The 23,977-nt window shown below is 38.5% G+C and overlaps 1 protein-coding gene across 8 annotated transcripts in view; it reads right to left on the minus strand.

The window, feature by feature from the left end:
- Positions 1 to 3,053: 3,053 nt before the first annotated feature.
- The window catches only part of nsmfa (NMDA receptor synaptonuclear signaling and neuronal migration factor a), a 42,553-nt gene continuing 21,629 nt past the window's right edge, over positions 3,054 to 23,977 (minus strand). For 4 of the 8 annotated variants that reach the window (XM_023960732.2, XM_023960730.2, XM_078955788.1 and 1 more), the window contains 10 exons: positions 20,701 to 20,753; positions 19,257 to 19,346; positions 15,299 to 15,429; positions 14,328 to 14,411; positions 14,135 to 14,168; positions 13,665 to 13,735; positions 13,452 to 13,531; positions 11,579 to 11,681; positions 7,923 to 7,998; positions 3,054 to 5,634 (listed from right to left, as the gene is read on the minus strand). In XM_023960732.2, the coding sequence (XP_023816500.1) occupies positions 5,537 to 5,634; positions 7,923 to 7,998; positions 11,579 to 11,681; positions 13,452 to 13,531; positions 13,665 to 13,735; positions 14,135 to 14,168; positions 14,328 to 14,411; positions 15,299 to 15,429; positions 19,257 to 19,346; positions 20,701 to 20,753 (820 nt within the window). In that variant the 3' untranslated portion in view covers positions 3,054 to 5,536. The remainder of the gene's footprint in view (positions 5,635 to 7,922; positions 7,999 to 11,578; positions 11,682 to 13,451; positions 13,532 to 13,664; positions 13,736 to 14,134; positions 14,169 to 14,327; positions 14,412 to 15,298; positions 15,430 to 19,256; positions 19,347 to 20,700; positions 20,754 to 23,977) is intronic. The other 4 variants (XM_078955787.1, XM_023960734.2, XM_078955790.1 and 1 more) reach the window with 1 other exon arrangement.

Consider the following 23,977-nt stretch of genomic DNA (forward strand, 5'->3'; position numbering starts at 1 on the left):
TTGACGCTGACAAGAGGACTGATGAACATTTTTTCTAGCTGAAAGAAACAGAATTCGAGTTGATGCCTGAAAAAAATCAAAGCACTTGAACATCATCTATGTCCAGCCCTGACATTTGCTGATTTATTTACTAATTCTGCTGTATCTGTTTTATTTTAAGAGCTTTTTTTTATAACCAAGGTGACCAGCATACATTAGAGTCAACCATAGATAACAAAACAGATACCAAGTATCGAATGAATCATTAAAAACCTAAAAGAGTTAAAGAAGGAATTAAATTGTTAATGTTTGTCAGTAAAATGTTAATTAAACACAATGCTTCTGTATTAAGACATTGAATAAAATATTGTAAAAATGTACCAAAAAAGATACAATAATCTAAGATTAAAGCCAAGATATTCAACAGATGACATAATGTTTTATTATTAAAAGCAAAGAGACATTTGTATCTCGTTGTAATTTATTCCAGTTTCCAGCATACTTTTAAAAATGGCTGACAGTTTGCAAAAAGCTGTTTTTTTGGTTTCAATCATATACCATAAAATGCATCTTTAGATATTTCATTACATTGCTTTTGCGTTGATGTATTGTAATGATTAAATATTGTCCCTTTAATGTTTTCTAATAAGAAAGAGGAATAGCTTAAAGTCAAATAATTTTGTTTTGGTTATTTAATTTTGTACTTGAGAATGGCACACATAACTTCACTCATGTCCTTTGTTTCTTTACGGATGCCTGTCCAGCATTTACTGTTTCCTGGGGGCGACAGTGTCACACTGACCTCGTGCAAATTTATTTGCACTGCAGAGAAATCCCTGTAGTTCTTTGCAGTTTGGAGGATTTGTATCCAATGAGTTATAAATAAAATAAGATCATAATAAATGATTTGGAATCCTTGAGTCAGGTGTAGGTGGATTAAAATCAGGGAACACATTTAATTTCATTATATTTATGAGACCAATATCTACGCTTTTTAATTGTATTTTCCTTGTTGAAAAATGAAACTCAAAACCATGCAGCTGTATTGACGTTAGCCTTTCCCTACAAACTGCAGCAAAAATAACCAGCAGGCAGGTGTAATACATTTGAGCTCTAGGTGGTTGTAACCACACATTTTTGCTTACTACAGCACAATGTGATGAACAATATCTTGTTCATTACAGAGCCCTGAGGCAGCGTGCAGAAGCTGTTTCAGATCTTGAACTGCTTGGTCCCTTTTGCTCCCCGTTAGGGCAGAAAGGAAAAGCTGAAACACAACATCAGCTAAGCAGGAATGCTGACTTGGACAGAACCTTCCCTTGTTTTTTTGTGGTTAATTGTTTATTAGCTAGAGGAGATATATATAAAAGAACAATGTTGTCAAAAAAGGCAAACATAACCTTTGATTAGGATTCTGGAGAGATGTGAGCCTAAATGTTTCCATGTTTTCTTCATCTTTCCTTGCTTCATAAATGTTGTTTTCTTAACCCTTGTGCTATCTTGGGCATTTTAACATTGGGAGTTGGGTCATCTAGACCCACTAGACAGTGCTCTGAACCTTTTTTCTTCAAAGATTTGTGATCTTCACTGGTGTCCATGGATTACATGAAATCGTTCCACCTTTATCCACCTTTGTCATGGTAGGAAGAACACATCAATGCAAGGGTGGGGTCATCTAAGATAGCACAAGGGTTAAATCAATAAGTGAACTTACTGATCATGGTGCACAAAAGTAAAATAAAGAATATTACTAATACTACAGTGTATATAATCTATGTTATCTATAGTGCTGACACTGGGATTTCATTCAGGCTCTGGAAAATAAGTCAGATGGTGACAAAGAGAGGCAAGGTTGTCCACATATAGGGGGACGCCTCACTCCAAGAAGGACAATACCAAGTGATGGCAATATCAAGAAGAAGGAATATGAGGAACTAATTAAAAGCAAAAAAGACGGACTCAGAGAAGAACTGGATAAAACATGGAAAGTGAAGGTGACAGTGGTGCCCGTGGTAATTGGAGCACTCGGGGCAGTAACCCCCAAGCTGGAGGAGTGGCTACAACAGATCCCTGGAAAGACTTCAGACCTCTCAGTCCAGAAAAGCGCAGTGCTAGGAACAGCTAAGATACTGCAGGACCCTCAAGCTCCCAGGCCTCTGGTAGCTTGGGTGAGAACCCCTCATGCTATTTTTGTGTGACAACAAGATATGTATACAAGACAGGCATTTTTTTAATTGTTACTTTTGGGAACTTTCATTAATTAAAGAGTTGAGAAGTAACTTTTCTTCTTTTTCGTAAAGTTCCTACAATTTGCTTCTTAAGGAAGGTCACGATTGGTCTATTTTTTTCCTTTCTTTAGCTAAAAATACAGATCTTTTTCAGCCTAACCACTGCTATGGATTGCTTTTAGAGAGTGTTTTGGACTATTGTGGTTTATTTTATGAAAAAGATCAGCTGTAAATCAGGTGTATGGACATAAATAGTTTGGTATTTCTTATCACTTTGGAGTGAGTCGGATGACCTTAAGAAGTTGACCTGAATCCTGAAAAGATATATATATACACATAAGATTTTATTTAAGAAACATGTAAAAGACATCCAAACTGCCACCAGCAGTTTTCGGAGCTGAAGCTTTCTGCAGCCGATTTTCCTGTCACGCTTTGCGCGTGTTTGTTAAACAGGTGAAGGTCAGATGCAAATTTGACCAGTGGCGTTCACAGTGGAGCGTCCAGAGCTGCTGCAAGCTCTGGTGATGTAAGACAGCACTTGCTTATTTCACTGCCTTTGATGATTGTAAATTCCATTTTACACATCAAACCCAATGCTAATCCACCATTCTAGTTCAAGTAGAGGAAAATGAAGAGAGATGAAGATGGAGAAAGCAATCATATGGAAATTTGTTCTGTGATTTTCAACATTCTTCTATTTAATTTACATTTTGGTGAATATTATTCTTCAGAAAATCTGGCAGAGGCGGCTACTCTTATCTTTATTTCAGATGAACAGTTTAAATCTCTCATTCCTTGGTCCTACTTTTGAGCCAAAAATGCGTCAAAAAAGAACAGAAAAATGGACAAATTTAATTATTTTATTAGATTTTTCAACGAATTGTAACTTTTCCCTTTGCTGAAGATTACAGGGAGCTCTCTTAAACTCTTATGATCTGCCAAATGAGTTCTAACAGTCTGATTTAGGCATAAGCGAGCCATTTGTAGCTGGGTAAATATCCAGTGGTGGCACTTTAGTGAAAAGGAAAATAAAAATCCACCCATAGTTGCTGTTTTTGCTGTGAAAACTAAGTAAGGGGAAACAAATCCCATAATTCCCTTTAACCCAGCAGGTTTTTGGGATGAATTCTTGGAAAATGTAGCTGCGTAACCATTTGGCTTCAACTGAAGTGGCCCAATGAAACGACAGGCTGTGTAACTGCTGGAGTTTTGAATTGGTGGTGAAAACGAGTTGTGTGACTCAGGCTGTGTCATGTGCCAGGCAAACTGTAGGCCTAGCCTGCAGTTTCAGAGCACAAATAACACATAAACACTGCTGGACAGGGTGACACTGCCAGACTTCACCGACAAAGGTAAAGCGGAAAATGCACAGCTATCAACACATTCACACATAAAGGGAGGAATGTGAAAAATCTTCATCATAAATAACTTTAGTCCTGGTGTGTGTTGGATGCACAGAGAGAAATGCTCATTTGTGAAAAAGCTTTTTCCAAACAAAGTTATTGCCTTTTTGCACACGTTTCCTTGCAAACAATTAACTTTGACATCACACATTGCAGCCAGGCGTTTTAAAAGGGTTGCACCACTTCTCAGAAACCTCCTTCAGGACTTTGGCTCACTCTGACACGGCACTCAAGAGGCAACCTGTTCCATCAGCTGGCACACGGATTCAGTCAGATTTAGCAGAAGTCAATACAAATAACAGCAACAAAAGATGAGCCCAAAGGATTGAGATTGTTTATGCTTTAAAGTATATTTGTTACTTTTTTAAACAGGATGTTAAAAAAAATCCCCCACTGCTGTGCTGAGTTTTACAATTTGATGGCATCATTCCTCACATTTAAAAATAACTGTGACATTAGTTCCATTTCAAGGTGAAAGCAGGTCATTTCCTCTAAAAATCGTTCCCAGAGTCAAACCGAGCAGCTGACAAATTTTGCTAAATGAACCAAACAAAGTGAGTTGTACTCGTGGAGCATCTCTGGATCTCTTTGCCCTGATTTACATATTGAGATTTATATTTTTGTCCCTGCCAGAGCAGGTACATCACCTGTTTCTAAGTGCTCTGGTGGCTTGGGTTGTGTCTTCGTCTAAGACACACACACCGTCTGCATATATGTGGCCTTTTTAACAAGCTGACACCTGCCACAGGAGACAGGTAGCTGCTCTCAGCTGCCACCTTGACGGATCTTCTCAGTTCACAAAAGCTCTGGTCCTCACGCTGGTTTTGTGAGAGGTGGCAGAAACTCTCCTGGCTGCCATTAAGAGAAGCCACCAGTGTTTGGCAGATAGCAGAAGCAGCCAGCACTTTTGACAGGCACCAGCAAGGTGGCCTGAAGCACCTCCTAAGGAGTAGGAGGGATCATTAGGGCAGCTACACCAGGAGCACTTGGATGGCTGTTACATCCCTTGACATCATAAATCATATTACACTGTCAGGCTGTATGGATGGATGTGACAGAGGGATACAGGGAATGCTGGCGGTAGTTCTTTTTGCTTAGAGAAAAAAAAAAAAAACAGGTTTCTATTTTATATGAAAAACACACTCACAATATTATACCTCCCTTCCAAAATAAAAGCACAACTCTTGAAACACAATCTCTACAGAGAGAATACATTCAAATCGATGGCACTAAGTTCTTTTAAAACGTCATGACAGAACAGACGTGATGTTTACTTCATGGCTAAAACCTGAGTTATTCCAGAGTATTTCATTATGAAACCGCACAACAATGCACATCAAAAATAAAAGACAACCAATTACTCTGATAGAGCGTTACTTTGCATGACTAAAGCTATGCTAATATATCCATGTGAAATATACACACTTTAACAAATGAGTTATTTATGTCTCTGCTGTCTGAGACACAAAAACCACATTAAGACAATGACGATTACAGCTATTTTTCTGAAGTACATCCACTTTGGAAAGTACATATTAACAGAGGCATGACTAAAATGGTATATCTATAGAGAATGTTTTTATTTTTTATCCTGCCTTTTTGTTAAACTCAAATGTTTGCATTCTGATGTGGATTGTTATTCCCAAACATTCTGACCACATTTTTTCCTCTATGTTTATGTATTTATTAGTTTTTTCTCCTAGTCTAGTTTTAGACTCCTGCTGTATGACAGCTGAATCACAGCTCTCCATCTTCAGCTTCTTTGTTCTGTTTTCCTCCTCTTCCAGCCCCGTCCAGGATGAAAGCAGGTGAGACCGTTTGTGTCGAGCTGGCAGCTCCGGAACGACGTTCAGTCACTGGATCAGGCGTAACAGGGTCCTCGTGGCACTGGATGGTTCTGCTGAATTCACTGCTGAGGTTCCTTTGTCACAAAAAATCCTCATAGTCCAAGAGCTTGGAGTGTTGGCGTGTTTTCCAAAGACGGTACAGGCGGAAGTCGAAGTACATCTCAATCATCTCTTTGCCTACAGAAGAAAAGGTGATCAGGTCTGAGGTAATGTTTTTCTCAAAGACCCACGCTTGTGAAAATTGGGTTTTTGGTGTTTTTAACCTGTTCTTGTGTCATCTCTCTGATGATGGAGGAATTATTTAAAAAAAAATAAGCTCAAGTTTCCTTTCTGAGCATTACTTTATTTTAATTGCTGTGAAACAGAATACGATGAAAATATGTTTTTGTGACTGGTTGGATCACACGCTTTCTGCTTTGAGCTCTCAGCAGTCCCACCTACAACGCAGAGGTAAGTTTCTACTGAACTCCTGCTGCTCTGCAGAAACTATGTCCTAGAAAACGACTTTTTTGTCAAATGTTGCCTAAAAATGTCAGAATCATAATTAAAAGACCACTGAGAATGCTTTTACAAAAGATCAAAAGATGATCAGAGTGGGACACTAAGAAAAAGCACCACAAGACAGAGGAGGCAGCATGTAACCCAATAAATTGAGGTTTTTACACAGATTTAAGAACTCATTTTTTCTACTTATTGTTTATCAATCTTTGTTGCTCTTTACAGGACACCAATGAAACAGCTTTCTGCAAATAACATTTCTTACAAAAGCTTCAAGAAAGCAACAATAATGTCGTGTGAAATGAATAAGGCTTTAGCTTTTGTAAATAATTTTGCAAATCAAGGTGCAGAGGGAAGTTAGACCTTTAATACTGACATTTTAGATTCCTACAATGATTAATATTCATTAAACAAAACTAATGTGAAAGCCATGATAATAACCTTTAACCCTTGTGCTATCCTAGGCACTTTAACGTTGGGAGTTGGGTCATCTAGACCCACTAGACAGTGCGCTGAACCTTCTTTCTTCAATGATTTGTGATCTTCACTGGTGTCCATGGATTACATGAAATCTTTCCACCTTTATCCACCTTTGTCATGGTAGGGAGAACACTTCAATGTAAGGGTGGGGTCAGCTAAAATAGCACAAGGGTTAAGATGGAACCCTACAGTTAAATTTAAAGACCCACTCTGATGAAAAATGTGTCTTTCCTGTTTTTAACATGGTTTTCTGGCTTTTTTTCTGATGATTGAGGTAATTAATAAAGAAAATTAAGATAAAAATCTCAACTCTGAGTATTTCTTAACCCTTGTGCTATCCTAGGCACTTTAACATTGGGAGGTGGGTCATCTAGACCCACTAGACAGTGCTCTGAACCTTTTTTCTTCAATGATTTGTGATCTTCACTGGTGTCCATGGATTACATGAAATCTTTCCACCTTTATCCACCTTTGTCATGGTAGGGAGAACACGTCAATGTAAGGGTGGGGTCATCTAAGATAACACAAGGGTCAACTGAAATCATTGTGACTCAAGAGCAGATGGAGAAATGCTATTGGAAAAAGAGCATATTTGTGATGTTGAAAATATGCTAAGTGGGCCACAAGCTCCCTGCTCCCCGATCTAAGCAACGGGGAGGAAAAGGGGGGCAGGGTTGCTCCGCACAAACAGTCCCGCCCACAACTTAGAGGTGAATTTCTAATGAACTACTGCCGCTCTGAATAAACTATGTCATACAGGAAACAACACGTTTTTTTAAATTTTGGTTAAAAACGGCTTCATGAAAATAAAAGACCACTGGGAACGCTTTTACAAAAGATCAAAAAATGATTTGGATGGAACTTTAAATGTAACACGGTGGCACCTTTCTTTTATTTGATTTTAAATGACCCAGCAACACATTTCTCTAAAGTTAATTTACTTATTTTTTAGGTCGTACAAATCAACATTATTAAAAGAAAATGCAAAGAAAAAACCATGAAACTTACAAATCTCTCTCTCTGTCTGTCTATCTATCTATCTATCTATCTATCTATCTATCTATCTATCTATCTATCTATCTATCTATCTATCTATCTATCTATCTGTCTGTCTGTCTGTCTGTCTGTCTGTCTGTCTGTCTGTCTGTCTGTCTGTCTGTCTGTCTGTCTGTCTGTCTGTCTGTCTGTCTGTCTGTCTGTCTGTCTGTCTGTCTGTCTGTCTGTCTGTCTGTCTGTCTGTAGTAGCAAATGTGGAAATTATTGAAAGCCTGAGAAAGCTTAAGTATAAAAATAGATTTCTGAATCGAAGGCGACTCAACAAATAAATGTGAATTTGAAATCAGCCAACAGATGTTTGAGTGAATCCCTCCTGCGGTCTTGTCAGCGCTGGACAGATGATATGTGGGCCCATCATTTCATGCAGTATGCATCATGTGTGTCTGCCAGCAACTGCGAGTCTGAGTGTTTGGCTGTCTGTTTGGACCCACCCTGCGCAGACAGTTCCAGCGGTGACTCAAACTCCACAGAATAAGGCCTCATCAGATTCTTCAGTTTCTGGAACAGCTGTCGGATACAGATAAGAGAAGAAAGCAAAGACCAATTAATCCGTCTTCACTTGCACATGCTTGTAGCAGGGGAGCCCGTGCAAAAAAAGACTGGCAGCGTTTAATACAAGCTTCCGACCGAGGGACGACTGCACATTGTTCCTGCACGTGACACAGAAATGGCAGCAAATGCAAATGTGTTGAGTTGCTCTGACCTCCTCTGCTGTAGTGTTCCATCATATTATTTACCTCCGTGTCTCCTGCAGAATGACTCCCAGGTAACATCAGCCTGGATCGTGTTTGTTTCTGCTGCCCCTTCAGGGTATTTGTTTCAGGTGAGCCCTGCAGCAGGCCGAGCTCCACTGATGATTACGACCTACCTTATCTCATGGTTTATCATGCATTCATGCTATAGAATGCTGCAATGCGAGCTGGTGTTTTGTATGCAGATTTAAGTGGCTATTTTTCAAAACACTGCTGGAAAACAGGCCTGCAGAACTCCATGAATGTTAAGTGTCCTCAGCTTCCCAGATAAAAAGGATTACTGACAAAACATGTACTACCCATTGCATCCCCAAATGCATCAGCAAACAGGAATCTTTCAGATTTTTCTTATCTTTATTTCTTCTTTACATGTGCTGCTGTGTTTTTTCTTCTATTTTTGCATTAATGAGTACAACGTGAACATTCTGCTGCCCTCATTACCAACAAATGACAACTCTTTAGACTTCATTTTTATGGTTGATAATCTCTGCGGTAAGAAAAATCAAAGAGCAAACACGTGTTAGCCTTAGTTTTTCCTCTTCCTGGAGGAGCTGAGGTGTGTTTGTTGTGTTTGCAGTCATTTGAAGAAGATTAAAGAAGGTGGCGGGGTGTTAGAAGCTGAGTTGAGGCGGTTTAGGGATATGTGGGAAATGTCTGTAGTGCAGATTGAGCTGGAGGCGACAGAAATCCAGGAGGTGTGTTGTGTTTTGTGTACTGTCTATCCTTGGGGGCTCCTTTAAAGCTGTTGGTAGATTTTTGTGCCAAGTTTTATTCAAGTAACTCAAAAAGGCAAATAATGGTGTCAATATTGAGTAAAATTGAAATTGTGCAGCTCTGAGAACAACTTTTGTATTTCTTTTTTTTTATTTCTTTAAATGTTTAAGGCATTAAATATTTTTTGGAAAGGATATTTGCATTTTAAATAATTACAACATAATTGATAATTTTCCAGTTTATATATATATATATATATATATATATATATATATATATATATATATATATATATATATATATATATATATATATATATATATTATTTAAATTATATATATATATATATATATAATTTAAATAATTTTATATTATTTGCTTGTTGCAGCCCGAGTATAGTGAAAGCTATTAATGGCAGCTTTGGTTGATGAGCTGGGCCCATTAAGTGTATAGATATGCACTTTTTTCACCTTTTAAAGGAATAAACTACCAATAAAATAGGTGAAAATTTGACTTTTGTTGTTCTTTTTCATAAATAACATTATCGTTTCAGAGAACTTTTGAAACATCTGACAAAGAACATGTGCCAAGTGATGCTTTTTTCAGTCCTCCTGAGTCCAACAGATTTTTTTTATGCCCGCTTTAGAAGGCTGCTGAAGCACATCACATCACTGTGGGGTCATAAGTGTGTTAGAGGTGAACTCAGGGCTGCAGGCCAAGTTTTGGCACCAGGTAACTGGAGAAAAATGATCTGTATGTTAAAGTAGTGCATAAGATGAATTCAGATCCATTTTCCCCAAATATGCAAGGAAACTAGAGAAAGTAAACTCCTCTTTCCCACAGTAACATGTCTGTTTTGTTTCGGAATCACATCCTCTTGGGACAAACGCTGTTTTTGTGGTTTTCTGTCAAGCTGAAGATACCAGTGATCTGCAGTCTGTTCAGCAGACTGTCCATCAACCCTGGAGAAAAGCACTTTATGTAGCAAAGGACTGTTTGGCAGACATGACTGTCTGGAGCAGACTTTTGGGTCAGACAACACCGCTGGCAGCAGTCTGTCTCTCTGAGCGCCAGCATGCAGTGTGCATGGCCTGTCTTTTCTGTGGTTGTTGTTGTGTGTACCTGTTTATCTGACTGTTTGCTCATGACAAAAATGCACAACAAATCTTCACTCAGTAATAAAACCCAAAGAAACAACAATCATGCAGGTGCACGAGGGGCAAAGTGTGTCAGGAGAACGGGTGAGAATAAACAGGACAAGCGTCTAGAAACAGCAGAAATGACAACTGAGGGAGATCCAGCCGTAAAATATTTTGTAGTTTAGATTTGACCCCTGTGTTTCACGTAGTTATAAAAGCAAGTAGTTGGTCTTTACCAACTACATGAAAATCATGTTTTTGGGGCTTTTGACATTTTTTCTCATGATGGAGGACATTTATAAAGAAAATTAATCTTAAAATTGGATTTCAAAGTATTTCTTTATTCAAATCGTGAATTTGGAGTAGACCAAAAACATTGAAAAAAGCTTGAAGGTGTAACGGCAAGCCACAAACTCCCTGCTCGGCAACATTCTGTTGCATCCACTTGTAGACAACTAGATCCATCAGCATCATTATCCTTATCTATCGTTATCCTCATATGGTAAATGTCTGCGCTGGAATCTGACTCAAAACTGTATGTCTGAATAGCTCCACTATTGCTAGCCATTTTTGTTGATATGGTAATGTTAAGTTGGGGGCGTGAGGGGCTGTAAGCTAGCAGAGGAGCGTGTAAACAGATGGATGATGAGAAATGGGGGCAGGCTTACTCGCCCCAATGGTCCCACCCACAACTCAGAGGTGAATTTCTGACTAACTCCTGACACTCTGCAGAAACTATGTCCTAGAAAACATTATTTTTTTGTTTTTCTTTTTAATTTGTGGCTAAAAACGGCATAATAATGATTAGAAAGACCACCGGGAACACTTTAACAATAGATCAGAAGATTATCGGAGTGGGATTTAGCTGTTTGTTTCACTTATGCTTTTATAGGAAATTAATATGTGGGACTAACTTCACATCACATTATCAATACTGTGCAGAAAACTGTCCAACTGGTCATCATCCTAATGTTTTCCAACAAGATGAGAAGGATCTGACTGAGAACCTGAGGGCGCAGCACACTCCCCAGCAGGGCCCTGTCAATCACAGGCTGGCACCACTCGGCCACAGCTTCGGTTTGACTTTTAGGTCAAATGGGGCTATAATTAACAAAATGGACACAATCAGTGAAAAACGAGGACCCTGTGTTGACCCTGGTCATGCATTAATGCTATTTTTCTTTATGTACAGAAGGTGTGCTGTTTGTCCTTCTTGAGTTACATCAACCGCAATGATTCTTTAGAAAGATGAGCAAAGTGGGGTGACAGTGAGCAGAGATGCCAAGTTTCTCTCTGCAACAATTACATTTACAGAGAAAAATCCTGGTAATTTCAAGCTCATAAAGTTGTATCCAAAAATATGAAGATTTAAACATTTTCAGAAATATGTGGTATTCCTTGTTCTTTCAACAACTATTCTGTTAACATGCTTTGAGAAGGAGTAGGCATTTTATATTTTTGTGAGTATTTGGGTCTGCATACCTTTTCTCCATTGGGGTTTCCCAAGACGTAGCATCCCATTATATGGATTTTGTTTGGCTCTGGATTCAATTTACTCATAAAACGACTGAGTCTCCTCCAGAATCTAAACAAAGACACATCAGGTAAGAGTTAACAGAGGCTTGTCTCTTTAGGCTGCAACTGATTCAGAAAATTATTTTAAATTTCCTAATTTAATCAAACGTCTGTAGGGGATCTCATTTTCATCAGTAAGGTTTACAGTTGCTGTAATTTCTCTTCAAAATGAAAGCAACACTGTTGAAAAGGTTACAGGGTTGATGCAGCCTGTTTCAGATAGATTTTAGTAAAGTTTCAACAGGATTTGAATGAACAAACGTCCAAACAAAAACTGGTGACATGCACCCATACAGGGGGGTTGATCTGTCTGGGTGCTGCAAGTTTTGGGTTCTGACTGTATAAAAGAACCGGACTGAGTGAGTGTGACGTCCCCCAATAAAAAACGACTGGTTCAAACAAAATGAAGTAAATTCAGTCGCCATTTTTCCGTGACAAGGCCGTCACCATTTTGGAACTAGTCGTCCTTTAAAAGTGGTGATGGTCTGTCCAAAACAACCACTCTGTTTAATCAAGAGTAAACATGTCAGAAGACCACACCCCTTCAACCGAAAGCCGACTTAGGAGAATCTGTCAATCAAACGCCTGGAACGTTCGACATGACACCACCTACTTTTATTAAGGCATCTGATTAGTCCGTTTAAAATTTGATTAACTTGCACTACAGCAAAACGGTTTATTAAAAAAATAGTATTAGCAGGAACATGTTAAAAAACAAAGTAGCAGAGCAAGAATAGTTATTCTGACTAATAGAATGATTGAGTAAAATCTGTTTATTTCTCTATAGAGGTCTATAGGATTTTTGCTTTTTGGGAGCAGCAGGAACTTCTCATTTGGAACATCAGGGGGAAGGGGGGAAGGGGTCACTCAGTCCAGTTCTCTTATGCAGTCAATGGTCAGGGCCCGTAGAGGGTTGTGGAGAGGAGCGACCACATGCTAAAGGAAGTGCAGGTGTGTCCTGCAGTGGTTCATTCAGCCATCTTAAGGGACGTCATAAAAATGGAAAAAACAATTGTTGTGCGTGTGGTAGGTTCGGTGTATAAAGAGCTTTTTGTAAGGCGAATGGAATTTGCATGCACCTATTATGTACGGGTGATGCAGTCGTACCATGTCCTTACGCCACACTTCGTCGTTAGTAAGGTGTGCTGGCCCTTTACTGACCGCACGCACAGGCACCTAAGTGCCTGTAGGATGCTTGGTGGATGCCCACACAAACTACACTCTGATTGTCTAATTTTCTGGTTCTAAAAATCTGGCTGCAAGCACTGAGGGCACAAGAAAGAGACAATTATCACCTGAACTGCACTAATGGGCTTCTTGTGAAGTTTGCAGGATTTGGGGGGAGTTTGAAAAAATGACAAATCTGTACAACGTGTCTGCATCTCACCTACTTTACCCTTTACCCTCAAGTGATACATTACAACCAGTTGCCTGCAGCATGCCTGTAGGAAAATGTGCATGAACATTTTCACTCATCCAACCGTCTATGTCCTTGATATTTCCTGCAGGCCACCTGTACTGGTTTGCCCATTTTTCACCCACAGACAGCCGTATCCACCCATTAGGGCAGTTGTGAATAAGTCATTAGCTATGATAACCACGAAAAGCCTAAAAGGTTTTCAAAAATGTAAAAATCATTACTATTCTGTTACATAATTTCTGAGCACATTTCTGAACTGCTCATTTTTATGTTTTGTAATCAACTGTAATGTTTTGATCCAATCTATGAGAGCTGAAAGCATCACAGATAAATGGGGGGGGGGGGGGGGGGGTTGCTTACTGGCTCATATCCTCCTCTTTTTCCACTTTAGCAAAGGTTGCTACTTTATTCTTCAACAAATACAGGTGACCAGGACCTCCCTGTCAAAAAGACAGAGTAGCACAACTTAAATTCCATGAACAGAAAAACACTTCAGCAAAGAGTGAGAGACAAATGATGCTTTCTATAAGGAAAAAAGAATTTTTTTTTATCATTTCAAATACATATTCATACCTGGCAAAAAATAAGCATTCTCCAGAATTTGCTTCCTTTTCTGTAAGCTGTGAGCTTCTTGTCAATTTCCTCTGAAACAGAAAAAGAAACGGCTTAGATGGAAATGAATTGGTCAGCTAAGGTCAAAAGTTTAACTGAGACTAGAAGAAGGGAACCATGAAATAAAAAAAGATCTCCACAATGACGGACACAATACCAGCCACAATAAGCACAATAAAACTGATCAATAAAGATGTCAGATTGGAAGGTTGTGTGTGCTACAAGCGTCTGAGATTGCTTTTTAAGTCCCACTGAAGTAACATTAAAATTAAAGTTTGTTTTTGAAAAATAGAGAATAAATATTTTTGTCTAAACACAGACATCAATCAGATGAAATGAAATATCATTTTCTTCTGTTTCAATTCATACTCTTGTGATTGAATTTCAATTGGTATTAAATGTAAACAAAGATAGCTTTCAGAAACACTCACCTAAAATGTCATCAAAAGTGGCATGTTCGTGATCCTAGGAAACAAAGAAAAATCATGCGTGTCTTTAAAACAAAGAGCCAACAACATTAACAATACAAACAAGTATGACTGCTTTGGTTCATTACGTGGATTTTTGACTGCTATTTTGTCTGTAGAGGTGATTTTTTTCTTTTTGCTTTGAAGGAATACTTACATAGAGGATGGGGATGATGGATGGATCATCCCTGCGGATTATGGTGGGAATGTACTCGGCTTTGGGAACTTTGGAGGAAATCAGCTGATGGTAAAAAGAGAGAATTGGAAGAAGAAAAAAAAGTTAAATTAAACAAAATTTGGAAAATAGAAGACTTAAAAATATTCAATATCAGTTATAGAAGGAGGTGCTGGTTCCATATTGACAATGAAACACTGGAGAAGTTTTTTTAGTCTTGGTAAGATCCTCAAATGGGTCTTCAAAGTTTGCTTATTCAGTCGGCATGTTTGGTGGGAACCACGTCCCTTTGTTTATCTCATGAGGTATCTGTGCTGGATGATGATGCAAATCAGCATCTCGAGTCCTTTAAGGTGGTAGTTGTGATCGAGGTGGTAAGATTAGGAAGACAGGAGGCAGAAATTAGCTTTATTTGTATAATGACTGTGGTCCTCCTTAAATTTTGGGTGCACAGCTCAGCCATCCCAGAGGAACTCTAAGTAGAGCCACTATTACACCTCAAGGAGAGCCAGCGGAGGTGGTTTGGACACCTCCCTAAGTACCAACTACAATTTATGTTTCGGTGTTACGTCCAGCAAAAACGGAGGTTTATGACGCATCTCTGTATCCTTCCAGAGGAGCAGGAGGAGGTGGCAGGAGAAAGGCCTGAGTATCCTCAGCTGAGCATCTGATGCTCCAGCGACACAAACCCTAGATAAGTTGACAATAATGGATAAAAGCAAGACTCAAAATATTTATAGATTTTTAGTTTTAAATGCCAGTCTGAAGTGAAAGTGAAAAAGTTAAAGCGTTGGCTGGACCTAATTGAAATTATCTCACAAATGTCATTTTCTCAATGAATGTAGTCTAAAAAGCCTGGTAACCATGGAGATACAACATTTTTGTCGTGCACATCCACACAAAAATACTTGTTTGTTAGCACCTGAGAAGCAAAGAAATGTCTTATCTCTTACCATAATTTTGGGGGGTACAAAGTCATCTCCTTCACAGGCCAGTCTTTCCAGCTCTTGCTCCTCCTCCCAACCCCTGTTGTCAGTAAGGCCTCCTTCCTCTGCAGTGCCCGAGGTCGTCTGTAGATCTCCACCTAAACAAGAAGAAAGTATGCTGTGAGGAAGAAAGATGTCTGCTGTGTGCGTGCACTTAAAAGATGCAGTGTTGGAGAATGGAAAACAGTGATAAAACATGGAAGTGAGGGGAAAAATCGTGAAGGGAAAGAAATCATTTCTTAAGATAAAAAAATAAAATAGGATGATCCATGAGAAAGCAGACAGGAGCTTTAGCCCAACAACCTAACAAAGGATTAAACCATAAGGAGTGACTAAAACGTACTGTATGTTGTATCAGAACTCTTGAAGTGGTCAAAGGACCAACAGTAATTGGATATTTACCTCTCATCTGCATACAGTTCATGTCAAAAGCCTCACTTTAGGCCAGTAAATAACTTATTAACTTATCAAAATCTAAATATTAGTATAACAAATCCACAAAAAGAAAATTTAGTAACAGAAAAGACCTAATAGACAACAACAACTTTAAAATTGTCATCCATTATAAACTATAAAAAATAATCCAGGTATTGTGTGAGCTTCATTTAAGATTTTTGATTTCTGAAACTCATCATATACTGAGGAGTAGATCTTAACATCATCTTTATAACCCTTATGTTATCCTAGGCACTTTAACACTGTTGGGTCATCTAGACCCACTAGACAGTGCGCTGAACCTTTTTCTATAATGATTTGTGATCTTCACTGGTGTCCATGATTACATGAAATCCTCTCCAGCTTTATCCACCTTTGTCATGGTAGGGAGAACATGTCAATGGTCATCTTGACCCCACAGGATAGCAAAAGGGTGAATCAAAGTTTTTTGCAGCATTTTTCCTTTTTTTAATATTCTGACACATTAAATTAAAATAAAGCAGGTTTTTTTCAGATCCAGTCCTGCACTTTCAATAATTTGTAATTAATAGCTTTTTTTTTCTTTTCAACCTTTTTCATCTTTTTAGCTGCTTTCATAGAAAATTGTCATAATAACTACCCCACTACCGCTGATGTGAGCTCTAACAAACCTGCATGTGTGCAAAGACACACTAATTCATAACTCTTTATTCATGCATGTATCACTGAGTCCTGTGTGAAAAGAGACGTTTATAATAGACTGCAGAGAATTATTATACCCGTCTAATCTCTAGGTCTGCTGGGGTTTCAGGTTATAAAGTTAATCTTTCATGCAAAGGACATTCTTTTCAATAGAAACTTAAATGGCACAGTCATCAGCAGAGTGACGTACGTTGTGAAACTATACCTAATTACAGATCACACTCAAAGGGCTGCTTAAGTTTCCCTTGACAACAGTCATGTGTGTCTGTGTAGAGCATTAGTCTTTTTAGGTTTCATTCAGGCCATATGCACCCCTTTATGGCTAAATATATTTTCTGATTATTGCAGAAATACATAATGCAGAAACTCATGGTTAAATAGAAGTAATGTTTTTTTTTTAGCATTAAAGTTGTCAAATTTTGCAAAGGAAATGGATTATTTTAAAGAAATCCACCAAGATTACCAGATGACAGTTAGGTGACAAAAAAGGAAAATATGAGAGGAAAAAAAGAGTCCATAAAATCAACATTTAATGCCCCCCCCCCCCCCCCCCCCCCCCCCCCAAAAAAAAAAATTAACACAGGAAAACAATAGCCTTCCCTGAGGGAAGGACAGGAACAAGGCATCAAACACACAATCCGGCTGTCATCAACACTTCATTTATTTTTCATCACACATAAACACTGAGACGCTGATGGAAGTGGGAGACAAAAAAAACCCGTAAAACCACAAGCTCAAATGCTTATGCAAACAAACAGCATGCAAACAGTGAGTCGATTCACACACCGAAGCCCCACAGCACACAGATTGAAACATTAACATTCATCCACGCTTTTGGACTCAGACTGGACGCACGCTCCATTTGGGGGAGACATACTCACAGCACGAGAGAGCATCACAAAGTTGAAGAAAGACCCACGGTCAAAGGAGACAGATGGACAGAGTCAATCTCAGAGACAGTCAGTTTGGACTTGTGAGTGTGTTGTTTGTGTGTCCTCAAAGCCCGTTTTTATGTTGGCTCTAATCTGGAAGGGAGCTGTGATACTGTGACGCCCAAACGTTGATGCATTTGGATCTCGTCGTTTCTAAAAATCACAAGCTTTTTATCCGCTTTTCCTAAAAAAATGATGTTGCTATGGAAAAAAAATGTCACAAGGTGGTCAGTGTTTACATCAAACAGCTTTGCCTTTTTTATTCTTAAAACAAAAATCTTTGTTTTTAACTTTGTCTTTGACATCAAACTATTTTGTTCTTTTCTTTCTTTCTTGCTATTTATTTCTTTCAAAATTATTAAATAAGAAAAATTAATATCATAAACAGAAGTATAATAATGAATGACAATAAGCAAAGTTTGAAAAGGGCTTCGGATAAAGACTAAAAATGTATCAAGTCCAAATCCAGCTTTTAATTCAGTCCCAAACCTAAGTTTATACAAACTGTACCTTTTGAGAATTACAAGAAATTAACACATACACTGAAAACAATCAATAATAAAAACAAACTAATGAATCTGGTTGAGTCCCTAATATCTATTTATTGAATCACCCTTTATAATAGCTTTAAATCTTTTATGATTTGGCTATTTTGAATGTCTTCTCTGCAGCTCTCCCACATCTGAATCCCTCTTGTGGAGGCACAGAAGTATTATGTTTGTTCTCACAGCTGGCCTCATAAATCCTCTCAGGCTTTATTTATTATCTCTGAAGTGGAAAGCTCTTTGGATGCTCTTTGGTAATTGTTTTTTTTATTTGGAACATGATTTGAATTATTTTGAGATCTCAGGACTCCAACTTTTAATAATTTTGAAATTTTGTTTCATATCCCACCTATCTGTGTTGAAATAAACAGCTCAAAAAGCAATAAACAATTTTAATTTCCCACAAATCTTTTGGGAACAATTTGTGCACAAACAAGTTTAAAGACATAGCAAATGTTACGTTTTTAAAACTTTCTTTCTTAAGGTGTCATTTTGGATCAACCAAAATGACACCTTTTGCAAATGTTAAAATTGAAAATTATAAAACTGAAATTTTGAGGCTTTACAGTCACCATATTTAAAGTTAAAGTTCTGAAAATAGTTTTGGGTTCTGTGGTTCTGTTCCACTGTTAACATAAGGCTCCTGCGACTTTGTGTTGCGTTCCATAATCTCAATTCTACAGTGGCCCTGAATGGCAAATCACACCCAAAAAAATAATTTAACCCAAAAACATATTAAAGATCACAGCAATAATTAATAAACAAAATTACATTTCAGAAATCAAAAGAACATTTTTCAAACAAAAACACAATTCCTCAAAAAATAAACATAATAAAAATGAAAAAGGAAACACAAGACACTGGAGAAGGTAGGGACTATGGGGCTTTGCTGATTGGATGATGACATTTGATTTTGAACATTTAAAAAATTCAAATGAGTCTTCGATATCTTCAATAAGGAGTACAGTACATTCAACATCGCTTTATGCGAAACAACTTTTGGTTGAAATAATGGACAAACGTCTATTGTTTTATTTTTACCATTTTATTTTGAGTTCTTGAAATGACTTTCGTTTTCCAAAAGGTTTCATTTTCATTTTGTTTCAATTATTTGTTCTGCTTTTTCACTTGTTGTGGTCTTTAAAATGCTTTTGGAACAATTGATTTGTTGGTGGGATTTGCCCTGCAGCTTGGCCTCCAGCTTTTAGAAATTCAGGGGGTGCAAAAACATTTTAGTCAATGATCGTCTGCCCACTTTTAAGTATTTAGTGCGGCCCTCTGTGGCTGTGTCCCTGCGTGTGCATGCCGGTGTGTGAGTCCGTGTTAACTCACTGTCTCTGGGTTCATGAGGAGACTCGGTCTTGATAGGGGTGGGATCACTCCAGGACCGGTTGAAACTCTTCGATCTACGCTCAGCGAATGCTAGTGCAGGCGGGGAGAAATAGTCACACACACACACACACACCCACCCACTCGCTACCACGCCTTCAAGCTGTGCTTGATCCACTCATTTTCGGTGACACACACCAGCGCAAAGGCTGACACAGCAACTAGACCACACATGTATATAAATAAATATACACAAGAGAGAAGATCCAGCGTAAACCCAGCTCTTTACAAACACACCACCTTCCTACACGCACAAGCTGCTGAACAAATGAGCACAAAGACAAGACACATAAGGTCACAGTGTTGTGCATTGATGCTTACATTTTCATAGATTTAAAGCTATGCTTTGCACTGAGTTGTACTCAACAGAGTTTCTAAGCTTTGCCTAACTTTTGGAGCTTCATTAGATGATTTCAAAGCTCTTCACACAGTCATTAAACAGAACATAACAGATCATAACTGTGTTCAAACCATTTCTCACTTCTGTAAATTTCCACTCATTTGTGTTTATTCCTTATTCATTAGTCGTTTAAGTGACATGTTAGGTGTTTTTTATTAAAAAATTTCCACAATTTTCAGATGTTGTGTCCATCCAGAACCCTATTTCACAGAAGCCTTGTACTGATAAACTTAAAGTCCCACTCTGATCATCTTTTGGTCTGTTGTAAAGTGTTCCCAACGGTCTTTTAATTGTTATTATGCAGTTTTTAACCAAAATCAAAAAACTTGTGCTATTTTCTAAGACTTAGTTTCTGCAAAGCGACATTAATTCTAAAGAAATTCACCTCAAAGTTATGGACAGCACTGTTGGAGCAGAGTAAGCCTGCACCCTTTCCATCGTCTATTTGTATACACGCTCTCTGGGAGTTTACAACCCCTCACACCTCCAATCTCCATTTTTTCACCTGCTCCAACATTTATAACGATTTGAATAATGAAAAACCCAGAAATGCTATTTTAGGCTAAATTTTCTTTACATATGTCCGTTACCAAAAGAAAAAATGCTACAAAAACTTGTTAAAAACATCACATTTTAATCAGAGTGGATCTTTAAAGGAAAACCCTCAACCAAGTTCTGAATTTATTTTGTCTTAGCAAATGACCAAAAATTGAACAAAATACGAATAAAATATGTATTTATTATAACACTCTATCATCTAAATTTCAGGCCTCATCATCTTGACGATGGCACATTTGTTAAAATTGTATTTTCAAAGACAGGGAGTTGGGCGTCTCAGAAGTGCTTAGCATGACACACATGCAAAATTAAACAAGCACACATAAAACAGCGGGGGAAAAAACACAACTGATGACGGTGGGATGAGAAACATCATGCTCAGTTTGAGCAAACACATCAACCACACACACAGAAACACATCTGACTCACTCTGAGCTTTAATCCTCCTGCTGCCCACCATCCGAAGATGTTTCCGGAAGTTCCTGTGGGAAGAGGAATCAAGGAGGAGGAGGGATAAATGAAGGGAAGGCCGGAATGTGAAGAGGAGAAATAGGAGGAGATGGGTGGGTGGGACGGCGAGGCAAAACACAAAGAGCTGACTTCAGCTAATTGTCTCTTTTCAACAAAAAGTTGAAAAGAGACAATTAGGTATACATAGCCTACACATTTTCATGTCAGTATGTGCAGAAAATAGTGTGGGTGTAATGCATCACATCTATTTTCTTTTCACCCTTTTTGAAACAGGAAGTTCTTAGACGCAACAGAAATTAGAAACCCGGTTTAGAAGTAGTCTCTGATGGAACTGCTGTGTATTTATGGAGTCTCCTTCCCTCATCCCATGGAGGCTGCAGAGCTTCATCAAACTGCTTAGTTTAAAAAGCACAAACCAAGAAACAAAGAAACTACATTCTCCATGAAGTTATTTCTTTACTATCCACTTGACTACCAGAAAAAAATAACATCTGTACAGTCAAAATATGTTTAAATCCACCAAAATCTACAATTCCCAGAGCCCCACCCCTTCACATTTGGTATCATTGAAAGCCCCAAATGTCCTCTGTAGACACCAAAAAGAGTTATTTTAGCAGTATGCAGGGGTTTGTAGGTATTTAGGTTAAGAAACGTCATCTACCTAAGACAAATTTGCAATTCTAGTAGTCATGAGGATATCAAAGTATAAATATTGTTAGCTATCGAACGTTTTTGCACAAACATGCAAAAAAATAAATAAAGTTTGGAGTTTTTGGAGCTTCTGCTCTACTGTGATGGTAAAAAATGTTGGTCATATCATAACAAACGTCAACATTTTGTGAGTGACTTTATGTTGTCTTTTTTGTGATGCAACATGTGAACTTCCCCAGTTCTTTGTGTGTCCATTTTCTTTCAGCACTCCCCCTTTCTTTGTGCTCGGCTCGTCTGCTCACACGGGAGTTCCCTTTACGAGTGCAAAACTCACTGAACACTCACTTCAAGCTCTGGATGCCAAATACACTGGTGAAAGCTACATGAAATGAGTTCTGTGCTAAGATTGGCTTTGAACTGTGCAGCACGTTGTAAAGGACTTGAAAAACACTGGTGGGCGTGGAGAGACGCTGCAGTCAGATATATTTGGATTGCCAGAAAAAGACGTTATCAGAGCATTTTTATTACTAAGCTACACTATCAGAAAACATGACGTGATGAATCAAGTTGCAGATCCCACAGAAATCCTTCAGAGGGCACCTGAGGTTAATGAGGAAAAAGACTCATCATTAACCCTACTGGGGGGTTGGGATGTGATGCTTTAGGCTTTAGCATTTGTGCTCCATTTGTGTTAAGGGGAAGTTGATGGACATTTTTCAGATATTGCTTACACCCCGTTTTCCTTCTACTGACTGGAATCCTGATGACCTTTGATTCTGCTCACACACACAAACACTTTCCAAAAAATTGAATATCATGGAAAAGTGTATTAATTTCCATAATTCCATTAAAAAAATTAAACTTTCATAAAACAAAGATTCAGGGCCCACTGTTTAATTTATGTATTTTTTTTTAACCTAAATTGGAGTTCCAGCTCATATAACCTACAAAATTAATGCGGTGGAGAAATCTCCAAAATGTTTGCAGGGCATAAGTGTTAAACTGAATTTCATCAACTAATAATGTAGAACTAGAATTTGTTCACTTGTTGAGTTTAAATATGGATAGCATTGCTTTTTGTTACATAAATTGATATATACTGTAAATATTGTGCATTTTATAACATGTTTTAATCCATTTGTTACACTTACTAGAGATGTTTTTCCGTAAATCCCAATGCACTAAAACTTTTGCAGTGTTTTTAAGTCACATTTATAGATGTGTGTTACATTCCAGCATATAGGAAGACATTATAGCTTTCCCTCCACTGAGTGGTGCAGTCAAGTCCGGTTTAAAATGGTCGTTACCGCGCATGTGACCTGGCCAAACTTAAAAGAGATTTTACATATAATCAAGTAAGAAAAATATGCTTTTTCGAGCTCAAACACTTATCATTTTGTTTCCTGCACTTTGGTTGGAGGTGAAGTAGTTGGATGAATGCAGCTATTTGTAACCGGCAGGTCTACCTGTGGCAGGTGCATGTGCTGTTAGATTAGGGATTTGGTTCAGCTGTGTCTGTCCCTATAAAAGGAACAGGAAGTGCATGGATACACAGCGCCCGCCCGCCCGCCCGATGTGCCTCTTGTTGGAAGAATGTAGGTCACCTTTTGCTCATTTATATTCTTTTCTAACTACATGCTGTAAGCGGCTGGAGGTGTTGTTCTTTACCCACCCTTTTTGTACATTTTTAATGTTTTTAGAGCGTAGTTGCATTGCTGTGTGGTTAACTCTGATTTGTCTTGTTGTATAGGTCCGGGTCGGGCACCGGTTCGTGCAGTGTCGGTGAGGGGGGCCCCTGCTGGCAGTGTTTTCCTCACTCCAGTTCCCTCACTGTTTTTGTTTGTTTTCCTTTTCAGTAGTGGAAGATTCGTTGGCACGTTTTCTCACTCTGTGGGTTTGTTTTATTTGTTTTCAGCACGGAGTGGAGTGAGGTTCGCTGTCTTGTACTGGCTTAGTCCACGGCCCCTCTCTTCCCCTCTCATCTTGCACAGGCAATTGACTCGGCCTTCTTTTCTTCTGCTTTTCCTTTTATTGTCTTTATTTGCATATAGATAGTCAGAGTATAATTGCAACTATGGAAATATGAAATTGTTAAATTAAAATTTTTATAAGCTTTTATTGTCTCAGCCATTGTTTTGCTGGCTCCACTCTGCACCACTGGCTCCTTGGTCACATATAAGCAAAGAGTCAGATATCATATGACAGCACGAGGGGCTGGAGCTCAGCGGCTCATTTTACCCCGCAGTGTCCCACAGCGTCTGGAGAAGGCTTTCTGTCTCACTACTTGGCAATATTAAAATTTAATTGCTCGTGTCTATCAACCTTGGGTTCATCATCACGATCCTCTATATAATATTAACTGTAGCATTTTAAGCTAAAGCTTTGAGTTGATCTGTTTTCCCCGTCTAAGATAACCCTGATCCTGACATGTTCTATGCAAGAGCTCCAGAGAAAAACCCTTTCATCTTCATGAGCCCCGCCCCTCCCATGTCCCCTGCTACACACTGTATCACTACACCATCAAGCAACACTCATAATTGATGATCTCGGCATGTGGTTGTGTGTAAGTGGGAAGTATGTTTAT

This window comes from Oryzias latipes, chromosome 12, assembly GCF_053564925.1.
Source record: "Oryzias latipes strain Hd-rR chromosome 12, Olatipes_Hd-rR_3.1".
Classification (NCBI taxonomy): domain Eukaryota; kingdom Metazoa; phylum Chordata; class Actinopteri; order Beloniformes; family Adrianichthyidae; genus Oryzias; species Oryzias latipes.